This window comes from Diadema antillarum, unplaced genomic scaffold (genome assembly GCF_040938485.1).
Source record: "Diadema antillarum isolate AM-2024a unplaced genomic scaffold, OU_Dant_1.0 seq00001581_RagTag, whole genome shotgun sequence".
Taxonomy (NCBI): domain Eukaryota; kingdom Metazoa; phylum Echinodermata; class Echinoidea; order Diadematoida; family Diadematidae; genus Diadema; species Diadema antillarum.
Window position 1 is genome coordinate 259,303 of NW_027272300.1, and position 27,995 is coordinate 287,297.

General features: G+C 39.3%; 1 protein-coding gene across 1 annotated transcript; it reads right to left on the bottom strand.

Annotated features, from left to right (window-relative positions):
* Nucleotides 1-279: 279 nt before the first annotated feature.
* On the bottom strand, nucleotides 280-18,499 carry LOC139710867 (monocarboxylate transporter 13-like). Its single transcript, XM_071622789.1, has 7 exons — nucleotides 18,042-18,499; nucleotides 12,935-13,300; nucleotides 12,391-12,684; nucleotides 11,802-12,208; nucleotides 6,700-6,925; nucleotides 5,125-5,268; nucleotides 280-3,598 (listed from the first exon to the last, which is right to left on the bottom strand). The coding sequence occupies exons 2-7, from the start codon at nucleotides 13,284-13,286 to the stop codon at nucleotides 3,267-3,269; spliced, it is 1,755 nt and encodes a 584-aa protein (XP_071478890.1). The 5' UTR covers nucleotides 13,287-13,300; nucleotides 18,042-18,499; the 3' UTR covers nucleotides 280-3,266.
* Between the last annotated feature and the right edge of the window lie 9,496 nt (nucleotides 18,500-27,995).

Here is a 27,995-nt window from a genome sequence, read left to right on the forward strand (position 1 = left end):
GCAGAGGCGAGTTATGTTACAATAGCAGATTAAAGAGATACTGTACATGTATAGGTCTTACATCAGGAATGCTTGTTACTCATAATTTTTATGGCAGATTGTCCTAGATGATACATGTATTTGATTTGTTATTTTGTATAAAAGCACTCTGAGCCTCATGGGAAGCATTCATTGTATTGTATTGTATTGTACCTTATTGTATTGTATTGTATTGTATTGTATTGTATTGTATTATAGGCCGGGGGGGGGGGGGGCTGGTTAAATAAAATGGTCACTCTTTTCTTAAGTCCTTGATCCAGATGGTCGGTCATCCGAATCACCACTAGAAACATATTACAGTACAAGTTTGTTCTTTGGCCCATTCATGTCTGATCTTCCCCGTATACATTCGCCACATTCGTCAGCAATTTTTCCCTTTATTTGCCAGCAAACACACAAACAATAAACCTCCAAAAACATAACGTTTTGGAAGAGGGTAGATTAAAAGTGAAACGCGTTCTTAATGCTCTCCATGGTGGTCGTCTCACATGCGAAATACAGCGAACTGATACCCGAGCACAAAAACAAACAAACAAGCAAACAAACAAACAAACAAAAACAAGTCGACCAAGTCAGATGTCTTTACTGTTCTGTTTTATTTTTTTTTCCAGAACGAAATCGTGAAATATTCGTCACATAAGAAAAGCTGTAGGTACTGCGTCATCGCTTTCATACATGAATATCTTTGGAGACTGATGTCGTATACCCGACGCTACGAACTCTACATCTGCACAAGTAAGGAAATAATACAATATTTCATTTCTAAAAACACGTCATAAAAGCCGGCGTTGCAGCACTTCTTTTGATCATTTCATTATAACCGTTTTTCATGGCAGAACAAGCACGCAACACGCACGTTATAATTACATCACGCACTGATAAATACACACATCGCCTACACACCGTACAGCATCATACAACATGTCGATACATGTATAGCATTCAGACAAACAGAACAATCGCAAACTTAAAAAGCTCAAAGCAGAAATCTGTCATAAAAAGATTTCTCAAAGGCTTTTGCTTTCTCTGTTTTCTCATAATAAACAAACAAAAAGAAACGGCCGCTCCTTAAAAAAAAAAACAACAAATACATGTAGAAATAATAAACACGACTTGTACGTCGGGCCTGCTCAAGTAACGTCACTACACTACAGTGTATTGTGATATAGTTTTGCATTCCGTCATTCTTGTAATAATCAATGTTCCATATCATTTGAAAACCCGGTTTGTATCCAACAGCTCAATTCAGTACTTTAGCTCAGTACTTTAAAGTTTGTGGGATAGGGATCTCACATTAAATTGCAGCAGTTCCACGGACTAAAAATGATAAGATACATTGTATTAACAGCTCTTCAAAAATCTCCTACAAATACTGTACGCAATTGTTCTACGAGACTATACATTGCGCTTTTGAGTTGTTTTACACAGTGAACGCACGATATACATCACCACATCAGTGTCCTGGCAAGAATACCCTCATAACGGGCATGTCATTATGACCATGATGCGGAGATATTTGGTTCAGGAAAAAAAAAATGCCCCTCTAGAAGGACACACACACCCATGATGTTAGGTAGTTGAACGTGTTTTACAAGAATCGTCCATATACCCCTTATACACAGCTGAATTGGGATTTTCCTTCCAGGTAACACGAAGTGATAACACGAAGGTAACACAGGTAACACGAAGTGATAACCCCTGCACGGATCTGAAATTTTCTTAAGCACATAGTGACAAGATACGAATAAAATTCACATGACCATGTGAAACAGTCGAGAATTGCAAACACATATTCTTGCATGACATGTCGAACTATATGGAATACAGTGTACATTGTACTCTACAGTATATGAAAGTGTCACTTCTCTTTTCAGGGAAAACACGAATAAGAAAGCTACACGGGTGAAATCACCATGGTAATTTTCGAAATGTTACAACCACTGTTTCATTTGCACTGACCATCTTTACACACGTTTCATTATGTAAAAAAGCTAGATTGATTACATCTGCTCACAGGTTGCTCATACAAGTCTGTACTCCACACTCATCTCTAACACGTATCAGTATAAACGACGCAGAGACAGTCAAGGTGCAAGAAAGCACAGAATTACTCCGTTATTGCGGCATTACCTTCCTTACCGAAGGTATGCGCAGCAAGAAGACTATGATTGCATTGTTCCGCAGTGGGAAAACATCACACAAAACTAGACAAAGACGTCAGCATTAGTGGGGCAGTGGCAAGGCGTGAAGTCGATTTTTGCAATCAATGACCACCACAAAAAAAAAAAAAAAAAATAGTATTTATAATCGCACAACCACTCCTTAGCGTGAGTTCAAAGCCATAATAAATATCTGCAGAGTCAAAATCTGAGCTGTCATAGATGGCTTTACTCAAACGATCGTGTTTAATCCACATTTATAGGACCTACGTACACACTCCATGTGAATAAATACTGAAAAAAAAACTATTATTAAAATATCACTGGTACATACGATGTTGTTTTTCAAGATCGTAGACAGACATCACACACATAACAAGCTGAGGCTGTTGTGTAAACAGCCCTCTATGTACCATCACTGCGCAGCAGTTGTGAGTAAACTGAATTTGACGCACTTTGAAAAAAAAACACACCCTCAGAATTGCTCTGGACGAATACGCACTGTATTACAATATTCACGATTCTTCCATCAAAGCTGCGTCTTAGCTACAGACCAAAATCACACTCAACAATTGAAAGGATGTTTGAAGGGACAATTGTCGTGGAAATTCCTTACACAAAACTGTAAATATAGTTTTCACATGAAATATGAATAATGCAGTTTCTCATGTCTTTCAATTGTTTTGCTTGCGTATGTTTTTTTTTTCCAACACCAAGCGAGACTGACACCAATTTACGAAATGCTGCTTGTTTCAAGGTATTCCAGTAGGACTTCATCCCTCCTTTCTCACAATGGTCTAAATGTGTATATCGGAATTTTATGTGTAGCGCTGCACGAGTTGAATCAGCTCTAAAAGAATAAATCGAGTACACCCAAATTGCGCGTGCAGTCTTGCTTTGGCGTCTACGGAAATACACAGCTTGACATAGTGCCTGACAGACAGCACCACTTCACATGAACAAGTGCGTCAAATCGTTTATATGCATAACGATTTTCATTTACGTCAGTAGTTATTATTCTCTCTCTCACTGTTAACACTGGTTCCCAGCAGTTTGCTACGAAGTCCATCACACTGTTGAAACTTTATCTACAATGACATAGTAATCTTTCACTGCAATCCTGTCGACATCATTGACGTCGGCATTTAGGGCTTCAAGCGCTCCTTCGAGATCTACCCCCTTCGCCGTCAACTCCTGCACAATGGTAATTGGTTGGCACGTATCGACTTTTGTCGGGGCTTGCCGCGCCTCTTCGTCCTGGTGTATGGCGGTGTAGCGCAGGCGATTCTGTCTATTTTTCAGGAGGTACACGCCGATGTACAACGCGGCGGAAATCAGCCACATGGCCGCACCGCAGTAGTTTGCAGAGTCGTAGGAACCCGTCAAATCAAAGCTGAGACCTTCGTAAGATAAAGGTGAAAGGAAGATCTACTACATCCTTACGTAAGGAAGGGAATTGTATTACTGTATTATGCTCTGAAGGTGGCTTTAAGATTCATTGATATTTTTATTTTGGATTTTGGATTTGGATTTATTTATTCAATACTCCATAAAAACCATACAAACAAACAGAGAAAATACACAACATTTATAAGTACAAATACATTACATTCAAATTCATGTCGTCAAGTGTGTATAAAGTAACTGATATGACTGCAACGGATACAAAATATAAACATCAACATAAGGAATCATGAAGCATTAGGAACTTGACAGGAAGGCGGTGCCTTATATGAAGCCAAGTCCTTTAACATGTACCAAACGAATATCATATAAATTACAAAGTTACAAACAGCAGCACAAAAAACAAACAAACAAACAAACAAAAACATAGACACACAAACACATTAAACAAAAGTATATAATCTTATAAAGAATATTTTCTATGATACATTTATTCTAAAGATTGTCTGTCACTCAAATACTGCTTAAGATGGGTTTTAAAAACCGTAAAAGTCTGACTTGACTTTATTTCCTCCGGTAATTCATTCCATATTTTCGGTCCATTATAAAATATTGACTTTTGATAAGAGCTTAATCTTACAAATGGCAAGTGATGATTTAAAAAGTTTCTTGTTACACATGTATGCACCTGGCTATTGAGCTTAAAATAATTAGTTAATACTCCAGGAAGCATATTATGAGAACATGAAAACATAAATATTGCACTTTGATATACATGTGTATATACATATTATGAATATTAAGAATTTTCAAGCGATCAAATAATGGCATTGTATGAGCACGGTAATCGCTATGAGATACAATTCTGATTGCTTTCTCCTTGTAATTTTAAAAGCCTCGACATATTTTGTTCACTACAGTTTGCCCAGATTTGTACACAATAATTCAAATAAGGCAAAATTAGAGAATTATACAATAATAAAAAAATTCTTTTGGATATGAATGGATATGTTTTAACTTTGCTCCACGGATGTCTGCCTTCAGATAAAGTCGTCTTCTCGACCCATTACACCTGTACAACTTTGTGGATGCACTCAGGGAGGATCACGCAGTCTGCTTGGGACACCCACACAGTTGTGACTAACTCTTGTCTCAAATTCGTGTGTCCCTCATCCTCGTTGTGTTACAAAACACGAGGAAACAACTCTTATTTACGAGTGGCTCAAAACAGCCAATCAGCAGAGGTGTGATATTCATACACACAAAAAAGTTAGCAAAGATTTCAAAATTAACGCTGTTAAAAAAAAGGATAATACTTCGGAGTCTTCTATGGAGCAACAATGATCGCTGATATCGAACTTCCGTGGTGTCTATGCTAGCGCCAACATCGGGACGGTTTGATTGCCTTGAACATGCATACAAACACAACCCTTCAACCACTGAACATGCCCACTTGTATGTGGCACATACTCTACAAACATCACAACTGGACCTAACGGAGGTTGGACATAGCTTGTCTCACCTGGAATGACAGCAGCAAGGAGGCAGCCGATCCCGTAGGCGACGAGGAGGATCGAAAATGACTCTTGATGAACAGCATGTCCGAACGTCTCGATGGTAGCCGCAAATATGATAGAATAGTTGACTGCACGACCCATTCCGGCAACTGACAAATACAAATAAAAAGGCAACTGACCAATACCTATATGACTTTTTATTCTAAATATTGACTTTGATTAGTGCATTTCTGTTTTTGCAAAATTAATGATATAGGCCATCCATTTGATTGTTACAAATATAATCAATTATAGGCCGGACGACTAGATTATGTACGGTCTGCCATGGTCTTTACAAAATACAATGTAGCACAATGCGTTCTTAATAATTATGATAATTGATGTGATTCATATAGCGCCAAATCCACTCTGTAGAATGCTCTACTCGCGGAAGGAAGAGAAAGTGAACGAGGTATAGAAAGAACATACAAAATTCAAAATAATGAGTAATCAAAAGGAGGCCTTAAACAGGTGAGTTTTTAGACTGCTTTTAAAGGAATCTGATGAAGAACAATTCTTTATGGCTGAAGGTAAGTTATTCCATAAGGTGGGAGCAGCATGGCCAAAGGCATGTGTGCCCCATATTGTAGTGAATCTTGGAATTACAAGAGAACCGGAGTTGGATGAGAGTAGAGATCTAACAGGGATGTAATTATGGAGTAAGCCAATGGTATACCGAGGAGCAGTGCAATGGAAAGTCAGAAGCAAAATCCTAAAAATACACCCCTTGTAATGCGATCTTTGACTTGTAACCAATGAAGTGATCTCAAAATAGGGGTGATGTGAGTGTGCTTCTTGGACAGTGTAATGATGCGTGCTGCCGCATTTTGAAGCCTCTGTAGCATGGAGAGCTGAGTTTGTGGTAAGTTAAATAAGACGGAGTTTCCAAAATCAAGCCCAGAGGATATCAAAGCATGGACTAATTTTTCGGTAGAAGATCGGTTCAAATATTTTCTAATGAAGCCGATATTACGAAGTTGGTATCTTACAGATCTACAAATGCTAGAAATTTGATGATACATAGTCATATTACAATGTAACATTACACCCAGGATGCGACAGGTTTGGGACACATTAATTGACATGCCGGAAAAAGAGATGGAATTTATGCCAATTTTACCCAATTGTGTCTTCGAACCAAACATTAAAAACTCAGATTTAGCCGTATTCAATTTCAAAGAATGTGAGTTCAGCCATGAATAAACTTCGTTCATTGCATTCTTCATCGCTTCTTCTCACGATCGTAGCTAGCTTCGGTGTACATGTAGTTTACAGTTGCACGTTCATCATTCTTGTTGCTGTTTTTGTGACGGAAAGCCAAAGTTACCGAATTATGCTGGGAATTTGTTGACTCTTGGTGTTCGGAAGTTCTATTCGACGTAACTACACATATTACGTACATTTTGTGGCATTGTGTAAAAAAAAAATGTATGGAATAGGTAAACTCAAGTATCACAACACTGCTGTGTTGTCACTACATGCACATAGTATATGGATAGCCCATGAACTACTAACTGATACTATATTCAAAAGAGGCTTACAAACAACGTAGCATATGATGACCGCTGAGGCCGTACTGATGGTCAGAGAGAATGTGGCACACCCACAAATCAGACAGAGAACAGGTATCACGAGGATACGCGAGCAGGGAAGTCGGTCTCCAAAGATCCCCGTGAGCAACCGAAAACCCGTCTCCACGAAGCTTAGGATAGACATGAACATGGCCGACTTCTGCGCGCTGTAGCCGGCTGAGGACATCAGCTCAACCTGTAGGACACATACCAAAATGAGGTAGAGTACACCAGAGGAAAAGATAGAAAGGTTACAAAGGGTGTAGGAAAAGACGCGACCGCCATGCGAGGGTGGAGGAGTAAATTATCTCGAAAGATTCTTTTTTTTAATAAATCATAGTTAATTAAGTTCAATTTTCTCTCCTAACCAAGGATCTAAATTTCAGTTTGTCAGAAGAGGATGTAGTAGAAAACATCCATAACTTCTTGTCGCATTCTCATGGATATCCTGGTTTTGAATTTACTATCACAGGTCTCGATATATTTTGAAATTCTTAAGCCATCAAAAATTGGCAGTGTATTCTTTTCAAAAAGGATCTTTTCCCTTCCAGAGGTCTCGAAGCTCAATTTACACTCCTGAAGTTCTGTTAACTTCTTGAATTCAGTGAAATCCCATCGTTTTGGCTCTCATTATTATATATTTTTGTTAAAAATATATATTTGATAAAGAACTTTTCGTCACATCTACCTTGTTGTACGTCACGTAAAACTAGGGAGTTTAATTCGAACAATGAAGATGTCAAAAGTCTCCCCCTTTACAGACGTCAGCAATATTCTGTCAAAAACTGTTGATGTCTTTGATAGCATTCATTTATTGGGCTCCAAAAATGTAGGCCAAATTCAATGAACACGGTGGATGAAAAAAACAAATGTCTTGCCTTTGTTATCATTACTGTCAGTATTATACAAGAATACAAAAACTACGATGCAATGTATCAAAATGTGAATTTATTGTATTTTCTCTTGTGAGTTGGAAGCCCTTTCAACAGACGCTGACTTTCAAGGTGGTCCAATAAAAAATAGATTTGTTTTTAATTCCTGCAAATGAAATACATGTAAAATATGATTAACGATGGAAATAATGTTTGGTTCTTCGAAAATAAAATGCTTACAAGTGAAGCGCTATGTACAAATCAATGTAAACAGGTTTCCAAGCTTTTTAGTAGCTGCTAGATTGGCTGTATTATATAATTATCCACAAAACTGATCCAGAAAAAAAGAAGACTCTTCTGAAACTTAATAATCATTATGGTCTAATCGACTTGACACAAGCTTGGACATTAAAGCCAGTCTAACAACAACATCATTGGTAATAACAAGGTAATCAATAAATGCACTCTGAAAAATACAAAAGGGGGTCCTAGTCACACTTTCACTGTCATAAAGTTCAATAAAGTGAATGAAACACAATCCTGATATCATGAAAAGTTTCTTTATTCCAAAATAAAATTCATCTCCGTCATAAATGACTACAATTAATAATCAAGCACCTTACGGGAGAGAAGAGGAGAAAATATAATCTTACGAAGTTAGTACTGAATGAATGTTACAGAAAATGCAAAAAAGGTTACGCTTGTCATCACGAACGGAAGACTGAAGCGAAGTGTACAGCCCACGTCTTTTGAGGTCTCTCTGATCTTTAATATTGTGACCTTTACTTGTAGAAGCGTGAACATCGACATCTAACGACGACGGCCCGCATAGTTGTTCGCATAACTTCACTGCTAATTACAGTTTAACTGGCTCGTTTACCAGACATGACAAGTCCATGTCATATGGGTAATATTATCATTCGGAAATTATCATAGGGAATGGTGTGCCGTCATGCATTCCTACTTATATTATGAACACAGGCAGTCTAAATGATTGATTATCTATCCCTATCTAGTCAGATATTTCTTCTATCCTGTACATCCAACCCTTTCAGGCAAAATAACTATTACAATGTAACGCAATTTGACACCCTTTTATGAGCTTACTCTGGTTAGATGGTGACTTGCTGCTTACTCTTGGAAAAAAAATAGTTTTGTGCTGATCACGGCTGAGCGCAAGGTAGGGATTCGAAGTAGATTATGTCGTCTATACATTACATTCGAAAAGTGTTAATGAATGTCATCCCACTTCATATTTCTGTGAGGACAATGCAAGAAATAAAGTGCTCTACGCCATACTGGTAATTTTGCAAGGGCAGAAGGGGATAGCCGTCAAAATTGTTTGCTTTCCAGAGTATAATCACACGCAAGTTGCTCATCGAAAGAATGTGACCGATTTCACTAATTTATTCCCGTTCTCGAATCTTGAAAAAGTTATTCACATCAAATTGCAACCCAGCATAGCATATCATCGACTACTTTATCACATGCAGTCTGTAAAAGTACGTGCATTACCCATTCTCTGAAACTGGTACTACCAGTACGGTCCGAATGGTACTAATTTGATGTGTAGATTGCACATGACTGAAATGCATGCACATGGAGAGCAAATCGTAACTTCGTGTTGGACCATACTGGACGTGAATAACAGCTGGCATTATGAATACGGACTGAGCTTCCGAGTTTGTGTGAGACTATGACAGAAAGTTATGGAACGCATCTGAAACAATCACGCATCTACAGTGGCATCTTTGGAAAGCCGGTAACAGTGGACTCACTGTATCAGTCTAATACCGTTCGCGTTGCCCCTCGCAACAAAGCATGCAGTATATAATAATCGTTTTATTTTTAAGGAATTTAAGACTGCTGCGAATTGCTTGATAAAAGAAATAAATAAACAAATAAATTAATAAATTATTGAATATATAAAATAAATACAAAAAATTAAAGCGGGAATACTATTATCGGAAGTCTGATCTTCTTCGCCATTATCCCCATACAGGCATGTCAAAATTTAAATTTTAAGCTTCAAAGATAATCGGATTTCGAGTTCAGATGGAATTGTCTTTGCAAGACCGAAATATTTGGTCATGTTTGTGGAAATCCTGTGGTTTCCGCTTCGAGTTTCAGTCCTTAGTTCAAAGACAAACTATACTGCATATGTTTAATATGCAACTGATATGTTTACACGCACACCAGATTCGTTTGTTGGCATTTTAATGAGGAATTCAGATCGACAGTGGCGTTAGTTCTTGCTGCGTGCATGACCTGACGGACAACTACCTGGTCATAAGACGTGCTGTGATTCCACGTTTTTTTTTTTTTTTTTTTTTTTTGGTTTTTTTTTTTTTTTCTTGATTTGGATAGAATTTGTTGCTGTTGTATAGGAGTCCAGCACTTTGGGGAACCATGGCAAAGATAGGTCAGATGAAATCCTTACTTACCTCAAGACAAAAGAGCATGGTCTGGTGCCAAAACTTTGGTGGGACCAGACAAACCAAGAATTATCGACAAATCTTATATCATTTTCACGCATTTTTTTTTTTGTGACATCTCATTTTATAATTTGCTTCTTGTTTTCTTTTCAAGTGAGGTGGTAATGTCAGTCACAGCAAGGATAACAATTTGTATGATGCTCTAATGATGATAAAATTTTTATCATCTGCGTGATATGCCAATTGCTGGACATGTAAATGTATATTGCTGGAGGGTTTTTTTTCAGTCGGTAAAAACTACTGAATTAAGAAAACAAATCGAGCATCCTGGCCTGTCTGTCCGATGTAAAGAGAAAGAAAGAGAGCTAGTCAGAGGTGTAAGTTAAAAAGAGAAACTTACTAAATGTTCTTGGCATGATAGCCAGGAGGGCAGAGAGATTTCGATTGTCGTTTTCAGGGGGAGCTGATTCTATCAGACTAGACCTGACCCTCATGGAGACCCGAGAAACTTTTTTTCTTGGCCCTATCCCCGTGGGACTGAGGAAAACTTTCTGGCTTGGGTTGAAGAGCCTTTTATCGCCCAAGGTGACCTTGTCCCTCCCTCGCCATCATCGTAGTCTTCACCGCTGCTGCCGTCGGGGATGCCTCCAGAACCTGCGTCTCATCGCCTTACGGGAACTCGGCAACTGCACCTAGGGAACGCATTTCTGTGAAAAGCCTGGAGTGGTGACGAAAGAACCAGAAGACTCGAAATCTGCCTGACAGCACGGACATCCTGCGGCACGAGTTGACAGGATCGGCGATTTCTGGAACTTTTTTTTTCTGGAACTCTTTTTCTGGAACTCCTTTTTCTGGAACTTTTCTTCTTCTCCATCTAGTTCTCGTTGTCCTCCATCCAAGAGCACTGGGCACCACCGTTTCACCTCTACTGGCTGGACTGAGGCAACTGTGCAAGCTCATTCCGGCTAAAGTGAATACATATTTTGAGAAAGATAACACTTGCTTTGAATCTGTCTAAAATGATAAAAGGAAGGAAAACATGCTTGCAGAAACCTTACCCTTACAAATTTCTTTCTCAAAGAAGATACTTTGGTGAGCACATTGTGCTTTCGCACTGCAAACTACCTCGTGCAACCCGACAGTACCTTGCGAAGCGTTACCTACTCAGTATACCAGATACCCTCAGAAGCTTGCCAGGTGTACAGCCCTCGGGAAAATGAAATAATCATTAGATCATCGAATCTTAAGCTTTTGGTACTACCATTTATGAATGTTTCTACATATCTCTACACCCTCCTTTATTCGATCACATAAGATACCTGATATCTAAGCGGTATCCTAGTGGTACCAATCATTTCAATTTCCACCGGCATGATGCTCTGTAGCATCTTGCTCACCAGCTATCTGGACGTCTTGCCCACACGTTGCCTGACCCCTTCACCCTTTAGGTTCAGGTGTCATCCGAAGCGTCCTCATTCACTGCCTCTACTTAACTACGAGGAGGAAAATTAGGTTAGTATGGTACGCTTGTACATCACTGATTATAAGAAATTCAAACAGAAATTTATTATGGGAAAACGGGAAAGAATGGGGGGTCACTATGTCAGCTCAGGATGCTACTTCAGTTAAGTATTCTCACAATAACGCGCGAGAATTCTATCTACTACAAAATGAAATTTGTATCGCGTTATCTATAGGCTCTCGCGAAACATAACATGCTGTTTACCAAAGTTTTGATGGTATCACCACAAGAAACCCGACTCACCAAGTTGATGATGTTGAACACCATGACAACGTTGGACAGCAAAGTACCCATGAAGAGCATAAAGTGAGCCGGATCTTTCAGGAGTCGAATGTAGTTTTCCTTGGACTTGCGTCGTCGATCCCTAACGAGTTCTTCCTTGGCTCGTTTCTTCTCAACCTCCTCCCACTTTTTCTCCGAAGATGAAGAGCTGCAACCAGGATTGGTCACTGATTCCCCTTCCTTCCTGTTCGCATCGAGGGATTTACTCTCCGGCACGGATGATTTTAGGGATGCGGAAGGAGGAAGCTTGAACCAGATGGAGGAGAGGAGGCCAGAGACGAGGATAAATGCTGCATAGCAACGAAGAGTCATCCTCCAGCCATAGCTCTCGTAAGCCATCTCAAGCAGTGGACTGCAAATCAACATTCCTGTTTCAAGAAACAAACATTTAAATCCATCATTTCAAAATTGACAAAAACTACGCACAGGAGGAAAATACTACTATCTCCAAAAAATAGCAAAAACAAGAAATTTTCTGAGACAGACATTTATAGAACGAGTATCACGCTACGAAGAAAGAAATGTCGAGTTTTCCACACGTCAAACTTACCAATGGCACACCCAGCTCCAGGGAGGGTGGTAGGGAGTGCACAGTCGTCGCTGTCAAAGTAGGACGCCACCAGATTCATAGAACCAGCTATGAGCAGGCCTGCGCCGATACCAAACATGACACTGAATGATATGTAGAGCGGCCAAATCGTCTGGACGAAAGACGAAGACAGAATGCCAACGGCACACAAAATCGACGACACGATGACTACTTTGCGAGGACCAAAGCGTAGGTATATGGCGTTGAATATCGGCGAGCAAATCCCGAAGGCCCATCCAAGGGATGCAACCCATCCTGTACAAAGAAATTACAAGAAAATATTTTTCTTCAAATCATTATTACCACTGTCCACATCGCATGAATTCAACACTCATTCAATCGAGACATGCTTATATCATAGGCAAAGATCGCATCTTCACTGTTTTTGGCCAAAAAAAAAAAAAAAAAAAAAAATTAAATGTCTACTAGGCGAGAAGTTGTGCTGATATTACATGATTAAACAAACTATAAAAAAGATCCAAAAACATTATGGAAAGGGCAATACCAGTTTCAACAGCTGTAGACTCAAGGTCCTTCCTCAGGCACATGTACAGTGTCCCGAAGCTGCAGAAGAAGCCAAGGATGATGCCAAACAGCGTCGAGATAACCACGGTCATGACCCACCGGAAGTACTTAGGATTCTTCCAGCATTTCTTCAGGAGTGATGTCACTTTCGTAGATCCCTGACCGCCCTTCATGTTGAATTTGGAGGGAAAGTTTTCAGAGGTAGACGGCATGGGTGTGTCAATTGAGGCAGTCTGGAAGACTGCTGACGAGGCGTCCTCCTTCCACGACTCCAGCTGACCACTAATGGGGGCGCACTCATAGAGCGCGTTTTCGTTGGGAGAGGGCGCCATAAGGTTTTACAAGCCTGACGTAAAGACAACCATCGAAGAAATATAGCAATTTACCAGCCACACATTATGGTAACATATACATTTACTATAGTTTATTTCAAAGACGTTTTACTCTTCTTCAAAGATATCGATACACACACACACACACACACACTCTCTCTCTCTCTCTCTCTCTCTCTCTCCCTCTCTTTCTGTCACACGCACATACACATACATACATGTAGGCCTACACTCTGTCACCTGCACATAGGCTTATAATAACTGGATGCGATAAATTTCCTGTGAACTCAAACTACAGGCGTATAGATAGTTTTTAAAACGAAATTCCAGTCTTAATTCTCTAGTTCTGGAACAACAGAAATTATCTTCTTACATATGTTTCTTTGAAAAATATTCGAAATCATTCACATTAACTATTTCGCCAAAATGGTGCGCGACAAGAGGGTTTTTTTTTTCTGTAGCAGAGACAGCAGTCATAAACTAGAATGAGAGAGGGATTGAGAAACATTTTAAGAATCAATTATACTGCCGAAGTGTCTGTTAATCCAGATATGATAAGGGGGTTGCGGTTGGGGTGGGGTGGGGTCTGTGGACGAATGCAAGAGCATCGCGACGTCAGAGCTGCAATGGAGATTCAAGTTGCTCGGAATGTGTTTGTATGATATTTCAATCAGGAGAAGACGAGCGAGTTTCAAACTTGGCGTCTGTGAGAATCCCGATGACGCACGGAGAAGGCGGGCAGGAATCCAATGACCGATTCGGGCACATGTCCACTCGAAGGAATGTGGAAGAACAATTTCTATTTTTGTGAGGGGCCTCGCCGGTAGGTGAACTTCAGACTGAGACTTGGCAGCGACGCAGTTTAGAAGCGTCGGATAACTCCTCGATCGGATTAACCAATTGATATCTGCACGCTGGTTTTTAGCATTTCATTTATCTTTGATGAGAATCCACCCTGCGACACATCTGCGTACCGGCACTACTTTCTGGTGTGTCGTAATAACTAGTACAGCCGAATTTCCTGAAAGAATTTCTCAATACCGGATACAAACCGGCAAAAGTTGGTTTCAGTTCAAACTTAAGTCAATATATACCGCAATCTCTCCTAAACTAAGCGCACAATTGATGATAGTATTGATAGTACGCAATGTTTCCATCTTATCTCATTTTAGTTTGCAGACCGTGAGACGACAGAAATCACTGAATATATGCCTTTTTCTACTGTATGACTTAACATCTACAGATAAAAATTCCGGAAACTCGCGACATATTACAATGTAGTAATCGAGTATCAAGGAGAACCAAGGAGGTACTGTACCTCCTTGGGAGCACAAGTCCCACCGTGGTCTAATACTTGTCTCAGCATCCTAAAAATAGCTGCAAAAGAGAACTGTGACGTCACGACCAATCCATAACAACAAAAGTAGTGCGGAAATGAAATATCAGCGGACAATGATTGAAAAATCAAGTCTGCCCGATCGGCCATGATTGTGATGGATATCAAAGAGTAAACTCAATTCGAACAGGATAGAGGAAATTTATACCTGGTCAGAAGGTCGTTTAAAAATGACATTAGAGATTTTTTTTTTAAACCTCTACAGAGGTACTTTATTCATTCATTTCCAAAGCTTTACATCAAACGATTTCTTCTTTTTTTTTTAACAATGAATGAGCACATACTCAAAAAGTACAGATTCTTCATTGGTTATCAAGTAAATGATTTCATCATGTTTGTAACAATCTCAGATACATTATCTAACAATATTTCATTTCTAAAACTAATCCATATTTTCAAACTATTGTATAAATGCCCTTGAAATAAATGCATCATGTATTGTTTATAAATTGCATACTGCGCATATATCAATATCTTATTTATATTCGTTACATTTGGACTCTTTGATTCCACTCCAATAATCAATAATTTCTCGTTTAATAAGATTGTTTCTCTAAAAGCGAACTGAATAAAATCAGTAATCTTTTTCCAAAACATAGACACTTTAGGACACTCCAAAAGAACATGACTAAAGGTTTCTGTTTCAGAGCAAAATATACACAAATTATCACTTACAATTTTCCATTTGAAAAGATTATATCTATAAGGTAGAATACGATGTAATGTCTTGAAGTAGCATTGCTTAACTTTGTTGTTCCTTAGTTTCCGAAATGTTTGTTTCAAAACAGTATTCCAATCAAAATCAGTACTCAAATCAAATATGTCTTTCCAATATAACAGTATAGTTAGATCACTTTTCTTACTCTCACATAAAAAACTATGAAATGACATTAGAGATATTATCCGGTTAAATAAAATGTTTCACAATAATTCGAAGCTTTCGAGCAGATTGCAATGCCGGAAAACCGCTCAAAATGGCATCCGACCTTGGGGGATTTCAACAAAAGCGTGTTGTCCACGTGTTCGCGATATCAATATTTGTTTCGTGAAAGACCCCGACTGTTCTTTTTTGCCCTTGTCTATCCGACTAGAATGAAGTTTGTTACAGTTTAGTCAAATTAAAGATGGAGTGGTACTGGACTTGATATCTGCATGCATGCGGTTGTTGGGTTTTATTTTCATTTCTCTCCCTCACGCCCTCTCCCCTTATTGTGGTAGGATCCATGGAGGTAGAAAACTCTCCCACCCCCACACAGTATGATAATTCATGCGCGGTTGGGCTGATGCGACGTCGGATTATGGAGTTCAGGGAGTGAGCTTTCACAGGCGGGCAGGACAAGGTTGTTGGAAACCCGCTATAAAGAGCATTGATCGCAGAAGCTGTATACAACCCACGGAAGCAATCACTTCACAACCGATTGGGAAAGACGGGAAAAAGAGTTGCTAATGCTATGGTAAAAGAATGGTTTTGCAGTCATGGATAAAACGTGGCCCACAGGGGGTATACAGAATCTTCAGCTATATACATACAGTTATATACATACCAATTGCACACATAACTTGTTTTCAAAATCTATAATTATGTCCCATGATCCACCGAGCTGAAACATTCGCACTTTTGTCTCTTCCCAAGGCTCTTCGATCGTTTCCTCAGTGTTCAATGGGCCTATACTGAAAATGTGGCCTATACTCACGCATCCCCAACCCCTCTGGCTGCGTTCATGCGGAACCAGAACTGCGTTTCTAAACGCGCGTTTACCGGTAGTCGCTAAACGTGTTAATAAGTTGCGTTGCGTTCAGGCTGCGTTCACATAGAAGTATATGGTATTCGCTATTCGCTATTCGCTATTCGCTGTTCGAGCGCGCAGTACACTATCACCCGCACCGTCAACTCACCATCCCACGCAGTGAGGATTTCTTCCTCCTACATCCCAGCAAATCTTATTAACAATTTCTAATAAACTGCATCAGAATGTCAGTCTACATGCTTATTTTTGCTAAAGGGCAAATCCAGACCAAAATTGTCATTATTTCATAAACGAGAGACGGTGTACGCTGCAAGAAAATCGAACAAGCTCGATTCCCACTATGCTATATTCTTTGCTATTCGGTACTTTCGAATAGTGCCCTCTTATGTGAACCGGTGTTAGGAAATCCTATCGTTCGATTCAAGCTATTCGCGTGCCCTCGAAAACGAGCCCCGAATACCCGAATAGTATACTTGCTCATGCGATTTTTCAAAACGCCGATCTGAAACGCGGAAAAAGGGGCGTTTTGAATCATGATTCTGCCAGAATCACAATCGCAGGAAACCGCATGAACGCAAACGTGATTTCAGTCATGATTCTGGACGTCATTGTGCGCTGTGCGCATGCGTGTCTCTCGGGTATCCCACATACAGCTTCTGGTTCTGTTCGCGCGCTTGTGTACGTCTTATGAATCGTGTGTTTCGGTACAATACCTGCACTAGTTTGTTTACATCAACGCCATACACCGATTCTATGCTATAGTATCTAGCTGTTTATTATAATAATACATGCAATTACTCTCCGATTGAGTCGATAATGGCTGCAGCTGTGTGTGGCCAAGGAAAACAATTGGAGAGACGAAAAATTAAGATCATTCCTCGATCTGTGGGCAGAGCCTGAATGCCACAGCTTCCTTAATAGAAGGTATTCACCGAAATAAAAACGGAAAGGCATACAATAAACTGACTGATCAGTTGATGGTCAGGCTCGAGTTGCAGGAGAGACAAGGTCAAACTGCGCAGTGCGCTGCGCAATGGCAAAGGATGAGCTGAGCCAGTATCAGCGTTGCGAAAGCCCGCATGAATGCTCTTCCCCGGAGACTGTGATTTGAAACGCCGTTTTGAATCATGATTCATGTTTGTGACTCTGGCCACGAAATTCACATGAACGGCAATCATTTGATATAGGGCCGTACGTAGTGCATGATTTTATACCCTGTCTCCTTCTGTGTGTCTGTGTGTCTGTCTGTGTGTCTCTCCCTCTCTCTCTCTCTCTTTGAGTCTTTCTGTTTCCATCTCTCACTCGCCTCTACACTCTCTCCCTCTCGGACGAAAAAAAAAAAGGCATCTAAATCACATGATTGATTTAGAGTAGGTCAAATACAATCAACTGAAAAAAAGCAACATAAAGACATTTTAACATATTATAGGAGTACCGGTACTTGGCTACTTTTTTTTTCATTTCTTTTCATTTCTTTTCTCCCAAACATGCTGTCAGCAATCGAACATGAAAACGTTGTGACATAGCTAGGATGGGAATAATTGGCAACTGTATCTAATTTTCGATATAATTATTATAAATGCCTATTATTAATTCAGAGAACTGACTTACTTTTGAACACTGGAAGAGATGCAGACGAGAAGTCCTCAAATATTGTGGGCTGACACAAGTACGTCACGATAGCACACACTGGCTGTGTGGAGGAAAACGCAGTTCGTGTTTCCTCGTGTGTATTTACTTGGGAGTAATGTATGCAAGCTTGCCTTGAACCCCCTTGGTGTATGCCACACTACAAGCTAGATGAGATGCAAGTGTGAAGTATTATGTCATGAACTCGTAGAGCGCCGACTCATGGGACTTCCGAAGACACTAAACTGCCTTCAAATCCGAAGACCTCAGTAGATGCGTTCTCAATCGTGAACAGTCCTGGTTCAAATTGATCATAATCACTGAATGATGTGATTCTAGCCACTCGCTATCATCCCCAGCGAGAGTTGTGGCCTCTCCTGTATGCTGTATGTTGTTTACACTCGCGGCCCATGGATCGATGCAGAGAGAAGCGTAAGGCATGCATGTGCAAAACAGCTGATGGTATGCAAATTACCCGGTATATGTTAATAAGCCCGACTGCTGCACAATTTTTATGTTCATTGTCCATAGTGTCCCCTCGCTCTCGCATAATTACTCAGCCACAGCCAATCAGCTGAATCCGCTTGCGTAGTAACAGCGATACGTCACAATCATCGCGCACGCGCCAGGGACTTGCTCCCGGGAACCAGCTGGAGACGGTTTGAGAGCCAGTTTTATCCGGTGCACGTCTTCTGTCACTGGCGAAGAGAAAGGAAATGATTGTGGTAAACAGTGACTCAAACTACGTCTCGTTGGCAGTATCATTGGCAACGTGTCAGAAATCACAACCGACAATTAATAAGACTACTGAACAATAGCCATTTAGCAAGCATATATTATGATAAAATATCTATTGAATACTGTCTTGAGTCTAGTTCCTAGGTGTGATTGTCAAAGTTATAATGGGTGTGGGGATGTGTCGTAACAGCATCTCTCTGCACAGTGGGCCTATAATGTATTTCAGAACAATACAAATGCACATGTATCCCAAAGAGTCACACCAGTTTCGATTGCACGACTGTATCGTAGATACAGTAAAATGCAAGAAAATTAGTGAAACGCAGAGAAAATGTTTGATGAGATCAAATAATTTGTTTAAAACACACTTTAAAGTAAGTTATGGTTATAGCAAGGATCCACACTAACTTTTATTTTTGGTGGCCCAAAGGCAAACATCCGACCTTTTTTGGTGGCCCCGGGCCACCGGGTCATGCACCGTTAATGTCGATCGAGCCCTGGTTATAGTACAATGTGCCTCCTTCTCTGCAATTTGTAAAAAGAGAGAACAGTAAAGAGAATTACTAATACTGTTTAATTATTATTACAAGACTCACCTTGGCCTAATGCTGAGGGATATTATTATAATAGACAATTACTAATATTCACCGTGCTTTTCGGAGGAGATGATTTAAGGGATAGATCAAGAGCTCTCTTGGTGTCCAAGATAAAGATTTTTCGCCGTTCTTTTCATATTTTTTGTCTCTTTCTGTAATCATGACATCACAACCTGTCGGCCTACAGTTCTCATTTAGAGACGCTGTACACGTCCACAACTATAGGCTTTATTGTTTCATTTCCCTCAAGTATATGTTCACTTCGTTTTACATGATTGTCCCTTGGTACCGTGGTCACTTTCAATTGGCCCATCAGAAGTCTAAGCCTTGAATCAATGGAACCGATGGTCTGGGCCACAATGAACCAGAGAGGTGGAAGAAACCAGGGAGGGAGAGTTTCCTCTCACCTCCCTAAAGAGACCACCTCCCTGCCCAAACATACCAGGGAGGTGAGAGTCTCTCCATACATCAGGGAGGTCTCTTCCCACCTCCTTGCTCAGATCCTTGGTCTCTGCTCATACTCTCAATCCGTTCGAATTCTTTCACGTTTGGTGCCTGCGTTTCCCCGCCGGGTTTGTTATTCCTCTCAATTAGTTCTCAATATACTGTCTGTCTGTTTCACATACCGTCACGAGTGAGGTATACCTTGTTGAGATCAGTATCATTATGATAACCTCCTCATAAGTCACTATATCACTATAAATGTCCGGGTCCGTATAATGAAAGCACTTAAAATACAACACTATGAAGAGGGTATAATTATACTGTACCAGGGAGTGGTTATACCGTATGCGATCATAAACATTATTATTCTCACTATCGAGGCAACAGACGAAGATTATACGTAGTTTCCGTGCTAGCAGCTTGAGCAGCAGCCACTGAAAAATAAGTATGATACCCCAGCTGTCACTATGGAAACTGCTATTGTGATAACCTGCAGTTATATACTAGCAGCCTACCAGGGAGGTGGTCTCCTCCAGAGAAGCGGTATCTTCCACCTCCTTGGATATACCAGGGAGATGAGACTGAAAATTCGAGGTGATGTATACTTCTTCTATCTACTGGACGCGTAATAGCTCAATCTACTGTATAAACCGTCTCAGGAATAAGAGATGATAATTATTTGGTTGTTCGACGAGGGCACCGCCCATTATATTGATGACGGTCAACAATACTATTGCTGACGACGGATAAAAGAATGATAAAAGCAATCCCAACCTTCCACGATGTATTTAGTACCATTTATAGACGTTGGATTCACAATATTACTTGATTGTCATTCGATACGTCTTAGATGGAAACTGTTGTTAGTAGTTGTATTGTTGTTTTTTATATAACCTTCATAGAAATTAATACAGCTGCAAAGTTTCTAAACCTTCACACAAGTCAGGGAAGTGGAAAACATTAATCTCCCAGTCTCAATTCTCATATCTTATACAGTACTTTCCTTTGCATACTGTAATGATTTTGAAATTCATGTAATATCACATGGCAATTCATACAAAGTTATAACCTGCCCTGTCTTTAGACCTGTCACGTGAACAAGCAATACTAATGAATGAATTCAGAAGTGTGCAGTGCACTTGTACATATAGTAGACCTGTATGTGAACAATGTATCGTATTCAATCCATTTCCTGCACTATCTCTGATGTTCGTCTAAGCCGTGATGCGTCAGCGATTTTCTTTTAATTCATTTATTTACAGGGAGGAGAGGATCGCCTCTATCCAACTTCCTCACATTCACTATGCCAGATTCGATGCATTTCTACTGAGACATGACAAATGCTATACAGATTATCATGATACATATTTTACCAACCGTATTGTTGATTATGATCTCACGTTGCAATGTTGAATTATAATGTGAAAAAGAGAACAATTAACGAAAGAAATAATGTGTAGGGCCTGAAAACATGGATCTAGAAAAGTACAGGTCCATGCTGAAGTGATACCCTATGTACTGTGGTTGTAGCGTCATGGGCAATGTAAACAACCCTCTAGGCTGGGTTCCAGACCCCTTTCCAAATTTAGCTCCCTCCTAAAACATTTCTAGACAAAGTCGCAGCGTTTGACGAAGGGACCACTAAAAGATCAACTAGCTTATGACCGCCTCTTTTGTAGTTAGAGGAAGGTTGATATTCTGGTAAGCAAAATAGTGCAACCAAGTGGTCTGGAAATCAGACTAACAACTCTCACACGTTGGATGGGTTTGATTGACTTGAAAGCTCCATGGCGCTTTGTGGGCGCGGCATGAGGTCCGAAATGCCTAGTCTTATTTTGCTAACATTTATGTGATTTTTCACTATGTGGGTACGGATGAGCAAACCTCTGCGGACAAAACTAAAGAATAGTTAATGAATAAGTTTATAAATATTACTTTTTGTTTGAATTTATATGCATTACTTTAGTGTTCTAGATATATTAATGCACTTTGAATACTGCATTTGCTTGAATAATATAGACTAATAAAAATGTAGAAACACGTGCTGGATGTCCGCGCATTGATGGACCATTCCATGGAGATGTCTAGCACTACAGCAGCCTGTTACATGGACTAGAACAGGTGATAGGAAATATCTTGACAATTATGTCCGGTTGTGATTGGAGTAGGTCCCTGATTGGAGCAAAAATAGTTCAGGCAGTCTCCTAAGGTCTCTGTCAAAGACTTCGCACACAGCGCGCAGTCAAAGTCGCTTTGCCTTGAAGGTCAACTGCATTGTGCGTGGTGAACTTTGAATGGAATGAGGCTAGTGGCAATGTCAATTTCTCGGTTCGGTGATGAGCGGTGCTCAAATACACCATACCCTGTTCCTCTATGCAAATAAACTTACAGATACTAATGTCTATGACGATTATGACAAAGACAACAGTATACCGAAATAACGACAATGAAAAATGAGCATCGTCGTAGAAGTAACTCTAACTCAATTTTTATCATCATCACCATTATCATTACTATACGCATCTTTATTACTGCTTTGATGATAAAATAACAGTACATCATTTACAACACAATTTCATAGTACAATTTGACGGGTTAATTCATATTATGTCTATTCAATCGATGTCACTTGAAGATGAATGCAATGTATACCAAAAAAAAAAAGAGAGGTACAGACAACGAAATCAAATTCTTGTATCTTAGCCACATTTCTAGAGGGAACTAGACACCACATAAATTTGGTTCTTTATTGCAGTTCAGCCCTTGAATCAAAATAGAGTTGTGTGATGTTGAGTTGTCATATATATTGGCTTATGATCTGATCCATGGGGCTGAAAACGAGAATGTCATGTAATGTCCTGGAGAGCATGAATATTGTGAGGCTCGACGAGTATTTCATAAAAATGTCAACGCATTCGTTCATCATAATCCAGCAACAGACACCCTTGTCACTGCTTGTCGGTCAAGTTTTGCTGGTAGCCAGCTGGTAGCCAGTAAGTATACGGCCCAAAAGGCCGATTTTGTTTTATGACCCCCACTCCAACCATGTAGCCAGTTGCGCAAGGAATTATTCCACTCATTAATTTGTTCTTACTGAAGTAGATAAAATGCTCTGTGCGCAGCCTTCTGTTACAAGATTGTTCCCTAGCTCGGGTATAGACCTTTCTGGCTGTCAAGACAAATTCTTGTTATCCAAATGATGCATAAATTCTCCATCTTTAGTTAGGCCATGGAAGTGCTGACATACTCCCACGAAGGCATCATAAGCTATAGTCGTTAGCGCTCCTCATGCAAACGTTTATTTAATTATCATTGTCCGATCTATATGCCTCTCGATAATCAGCTTTGTAGTGAGATTAACTCTCGTCAAGTATCAAAGTGATCGTTTCAAACGTTACTTATCTGTTATTAAAGAAAGTGAATGCTTTTGATAATGAATTCATGTTTGACCTGAAATAATCATAAAATATTGTATCATTTCTCATCATAATGAATGATCCCTATAATATTTGTCCGAATCTCCACAAAGCCGTGCATACCCACCTATATGAACAGGAAAATGAATCGCTAAACGTGTATTTCATTTTGTGATTTTTGACACAGTTTTCGGTGTGACCTTTCACCTGTTTTTGTCTGACGCAAATACATTGTGTGTGTTTGTGTTTGTATGTGTGTATTATGGCAATGGTGTATTATGTACAGTGCTTGATAATTTACATGGTGCGATTGCGTCTGTGATGCGCTAAATTCTCCAGTCAAAAGGCGTTGAATTCACGCAATCACCAAAATCAAATATTGAATCGTGCCATGAGACACTAATCTTCTTCGTTTACCAACCCTGACTGAAATAGTATACAAATAATACTCTTGAGTAGTACTGGTATGTGAAAATGATCACCTCCCTGGTCTAACCACACGTTTGCAGTATTAGTACACTTCGTCACACCGGTCATTTTCTCTGCTCTACGTAAAGGATAACTTGAAGTAACGTTTGCGGGGTAATTCACCCTTAGGCATTATTATTATTATTGTTATTATTATCATTATCATTAGTGATACATAACAAAATTATACACAGTTTACGTTTGACACAAAATATAAACTGGGAAGCAATACATGGGCTAGGCATGAAATCATTTCACAAGAAGAAAAAGAAAACACTTTCCTTGGGCTTCGGAAGAGCAGTGGAGCTATAGTTTCCCCAAAAGGCGTGGCAAATTGCTTGCCTTCCATCTCTCAGTAATAAGTCCAAGATACTATAGGTATCATACGTATTTATCATGAAAATTCAGGCTCTCTAAAAAAAGTCGAGTGAAAATATTCACTCTTATAAGAGTGAATACAAAAAAGAGTGAATTTAGAGTGAAATTGGAGTGAATTTTGAGTGAAAATGTTCATTTTCACTCATTTTGGAGTGACCTCAGGGATCACTCGAAGATTTTGGAGTGATCCCTGAGGTCACTCTAAAACGAGTGAAAATGAACATTTTCACTCAAAATTCACTCCAATTCCACTCTAAATTCACTCTTTTTTGTATTCATCCTTTTAGGAGTGAATATTTTCGCTCGATTTTTTTAGAGAGGTAAGATTTTGCGATTTCTTTTTAGATCTTCATATCATTGTTCTATTACTGATTTTGACATCCCAAACATATTGTTTTGGAATACCCATCTAGACAGGGCAGAACTTTGAATATCAAAAATCTTAAAATGCATGACTTTTGTACGGATAGTATGATTTCCTTGAAACTTTCACTGAGTTTTTGAGTGGTCTTACTACATGCATTAAACTGACAAGTTGAGTGAAACAATCCCATGTGCATTTCAACTACTCTGACAAATTTGTCCATAATTCTTCCATTCTTTTTTTGTATATGAATTTTGACTTTTTATCAAGTTAATTTTGCTTATGGAGTGGTGATTTTGTCGAAAAACTCATTGTACATCAACGGACAGAATTAGAATTGGGAAATAAAGAATTTGGAAACTTTTTAATAAGTGTCTTTGCTTCTTATTAGTTATGGATTCCTGCCATCATATAAACCATACCTGTAAGTCCTCCCGATTGTATTTTCTGTAGTTTTTATTCAAAGTATTCCCGAAATCTACTTTTTTTTAAGTGTCCAGGGACTACTCAAGAAGGAATTGACACCTAAAAGCTAGAAATGATCACAATAAAAAGGGCTACTCTTGCCTGCAAACGTTCAATATCACTGGTCGACCACAATACATGCCTAAATACCGAAACAGGTTAAAGCATTCGCTCCGGGAAACATCACCTGTAATACTCTACTTGGCACGACATACATCACTTCCCCTGACGCGATAGATATAAGCCTTACGAAACCGACGTACGAAACCACGAACTACGTGTTTTGTTTTGTTTTTCTAATCTATATCTATATCTCTCGTTACACATGTATCAGTGGGTCTGTCTATCAAACTATACATATTATTATCTATATATCGTAATATCAATACGCACACATACAGTGCATATACTGTGGCACACATGCACATCGAACACATAGACAGACAGGTCTGTCAGGGTGAGGGCGTTAAAGCATGGAACTAAAAAGCTCGTGATTCAGACACGGACAAGACCGGTTAAATCTAGTTTTAATTGTTAACAAGGAACAATGGAATCGTGGAAGTGAAGAGCAAGTCTCATCTTTTTAAAGGAGTGTGTGTTCGGAACTCGAGCTTTGAAAATGTAATTAGCTTGCATAGAAATCTCAGCTACTTTTGCTTTTTAATTTTCAAATGATTTCAAAAACAAGAAATTGTATCCATCACATTTAGTGAATTTGTAATAATCAATCGATAGTGAGTTGAAAGAAAGACTCATAGATGTTAGATTTACCAATGATACTATAATGATAATATGAGTACTATTTTTGTTAAAGAACCTGTAGCGTCGGTGGCAGCGAAGAAATATCGATTTAACAGAGCCAACTTTGTCTCCCCACGCTGCAACTTGAACATGGAATCTAAAGTTTCCCTTTAAACCATGAGAATATTATTTTTCTTAACAACGCTAGTTGGGAAAGAAGGTTTATATTGCGGTCTGCTCATTGCCATGCGGACGTAACCCGATGAACTTCGGCACACATTACAAACGAAAATTACAAATATCGGGATCATTTTTTCCTCGGGGTAACTGATCGGAAAAGAGTTTACTGAAGAATCAAGTACTTTCTGCAGTGACGATAAAAGAAAGGACACCGGAGGCAAGGAAGGGATCATTGGAAATGTTTGGATGTCAGGAAATAACAGACATCAATTTTTGTCTTGTCTGGAAAAAAAAAAATATATATATATATACATAAACATTTATATATATTCAGTGTTAAACTCGAATATAATATGGTGGTGGATAAGAATCTGCAAAGAATGGATTTTTGCTTGAATTTCTCCCAAAATGAAAATGGTACTGACTCTCTATAAGGAATAAAAGGCTTCACACAGTATTTGACGACATCCGGGAACATTGCATTTTATTTACTTTGCTTAGGTTTTGTCGGCCACGTTGAATTAGCATCTTCGTTGCCATATTGTGAGTTTGTTTGCTCTTTTGGTTGTGGTAAAAACCACACACACACACACACACACACACACACACACACACACACACACGCACACACATACATACACACACACACACACGCACACAATTCTTCTTCTTCTTCAATGGTAGGGCCTGTTTCTTCATTTTCTTTCAAATACAATGTAAGAACAGTAATCTAAATTGGTATATCTGTACTAAGTATAACAAAAGTTTAATAACACGCTCATAGTTTGGACATACAGTCATAGCCGGCCGGCGGCGTTGTACATACTTCGCTTTCACAAAATCTGGACACTGCTAAAGGGATAGTATTGTTTGGTTGAGTTGAGAAATCAGGATTTACATTTTTGAGAGATAATTATAAACCTCTTATATAAAATATCAAAGAACATAAGATTCTAAGATGAATTAAAAGTTCATTTGATGAAAATTGGTTTTGAAATGGCTGAGATATCCAAAAACAATACAAAACAAAGTACATAGTCCTAGTAAACGGTAGGTTCCACATTTTATTTGGAACTCTTTGTTTTTGGATATCTCAGCCATTCTAAAACCGATTTTCATCAAGTAAACATATAATGCCTCCTATAGATGTAAGCTCTTTAATGTTTTTATATGCTCTTTGATATTTCATATAAGAGGATTCTAATAAACTCAGAAAAAGTTAGAATTTGAATCCTCATGGAAGCAGCCAAAACACACACTTTTTTTTTCAATGATATTTTATTGATTCCATTCAAATCAATCATAAATCAACCCATTTTGGGTGTAACATGAACATAAAAACGGTACAAATGCCATTCAAAAGACAAATCCATTACCAACTTATACCTACACACACACACACACACACACACACACACACACACACACACACACACACACACACAAGCAACAGACTAGATATGCCTTTAAACTGGCAATGAATAGAAACTAGTTTACTCCTATCTCTCTCCCTGTCACTGCTTGACTTAATTCCCCGAGCGTGCATGATTCCTGTTGAAATGAGCATTGTCACACATGTGACTAAATTGCAGTTGGCGCATGGTTGGGTAACAACGGGAAGAAATATCTGAATAAGAATGCTGATAAAAAGCATGACAAGGTCACAGCTTTTGTAAGTTCCTCGTACAACAAAATAAAGAATGCCAATCCCTGAAAGCGAGATGTAAAGCCTGCATGCCGTTTGCTCGAAAATATCTGGCATCAGATTTCAGCTGACTCACTGACTGAACTTAGCCCATTGTGCAAACACTGGACAAATCATTATTTTGTCAATCTTGTTCAAAAGAGGTAAGGGGAGGCCATCCCACCTCCTTTGCCCCCCACCCCCCCCCCCCCTTCTGTCCCTCCCCCCCCCCCCCCACAAAAAAACCACCTTCTGATTCTTAAATGTATCCATATATGAACCAATTTCCAAAAGCGCATATACACACATTCGCAAGCAAAGCACTCAGATGCATGCTTGCACAAACTACTCGTACACTCACGCATAATGTTATGCGCACACACAGACACATCAAATCAAGCACACATTCACATGCAATTGACATCATGTGTTGCACATGTTTCACCGATATTCACATACCAA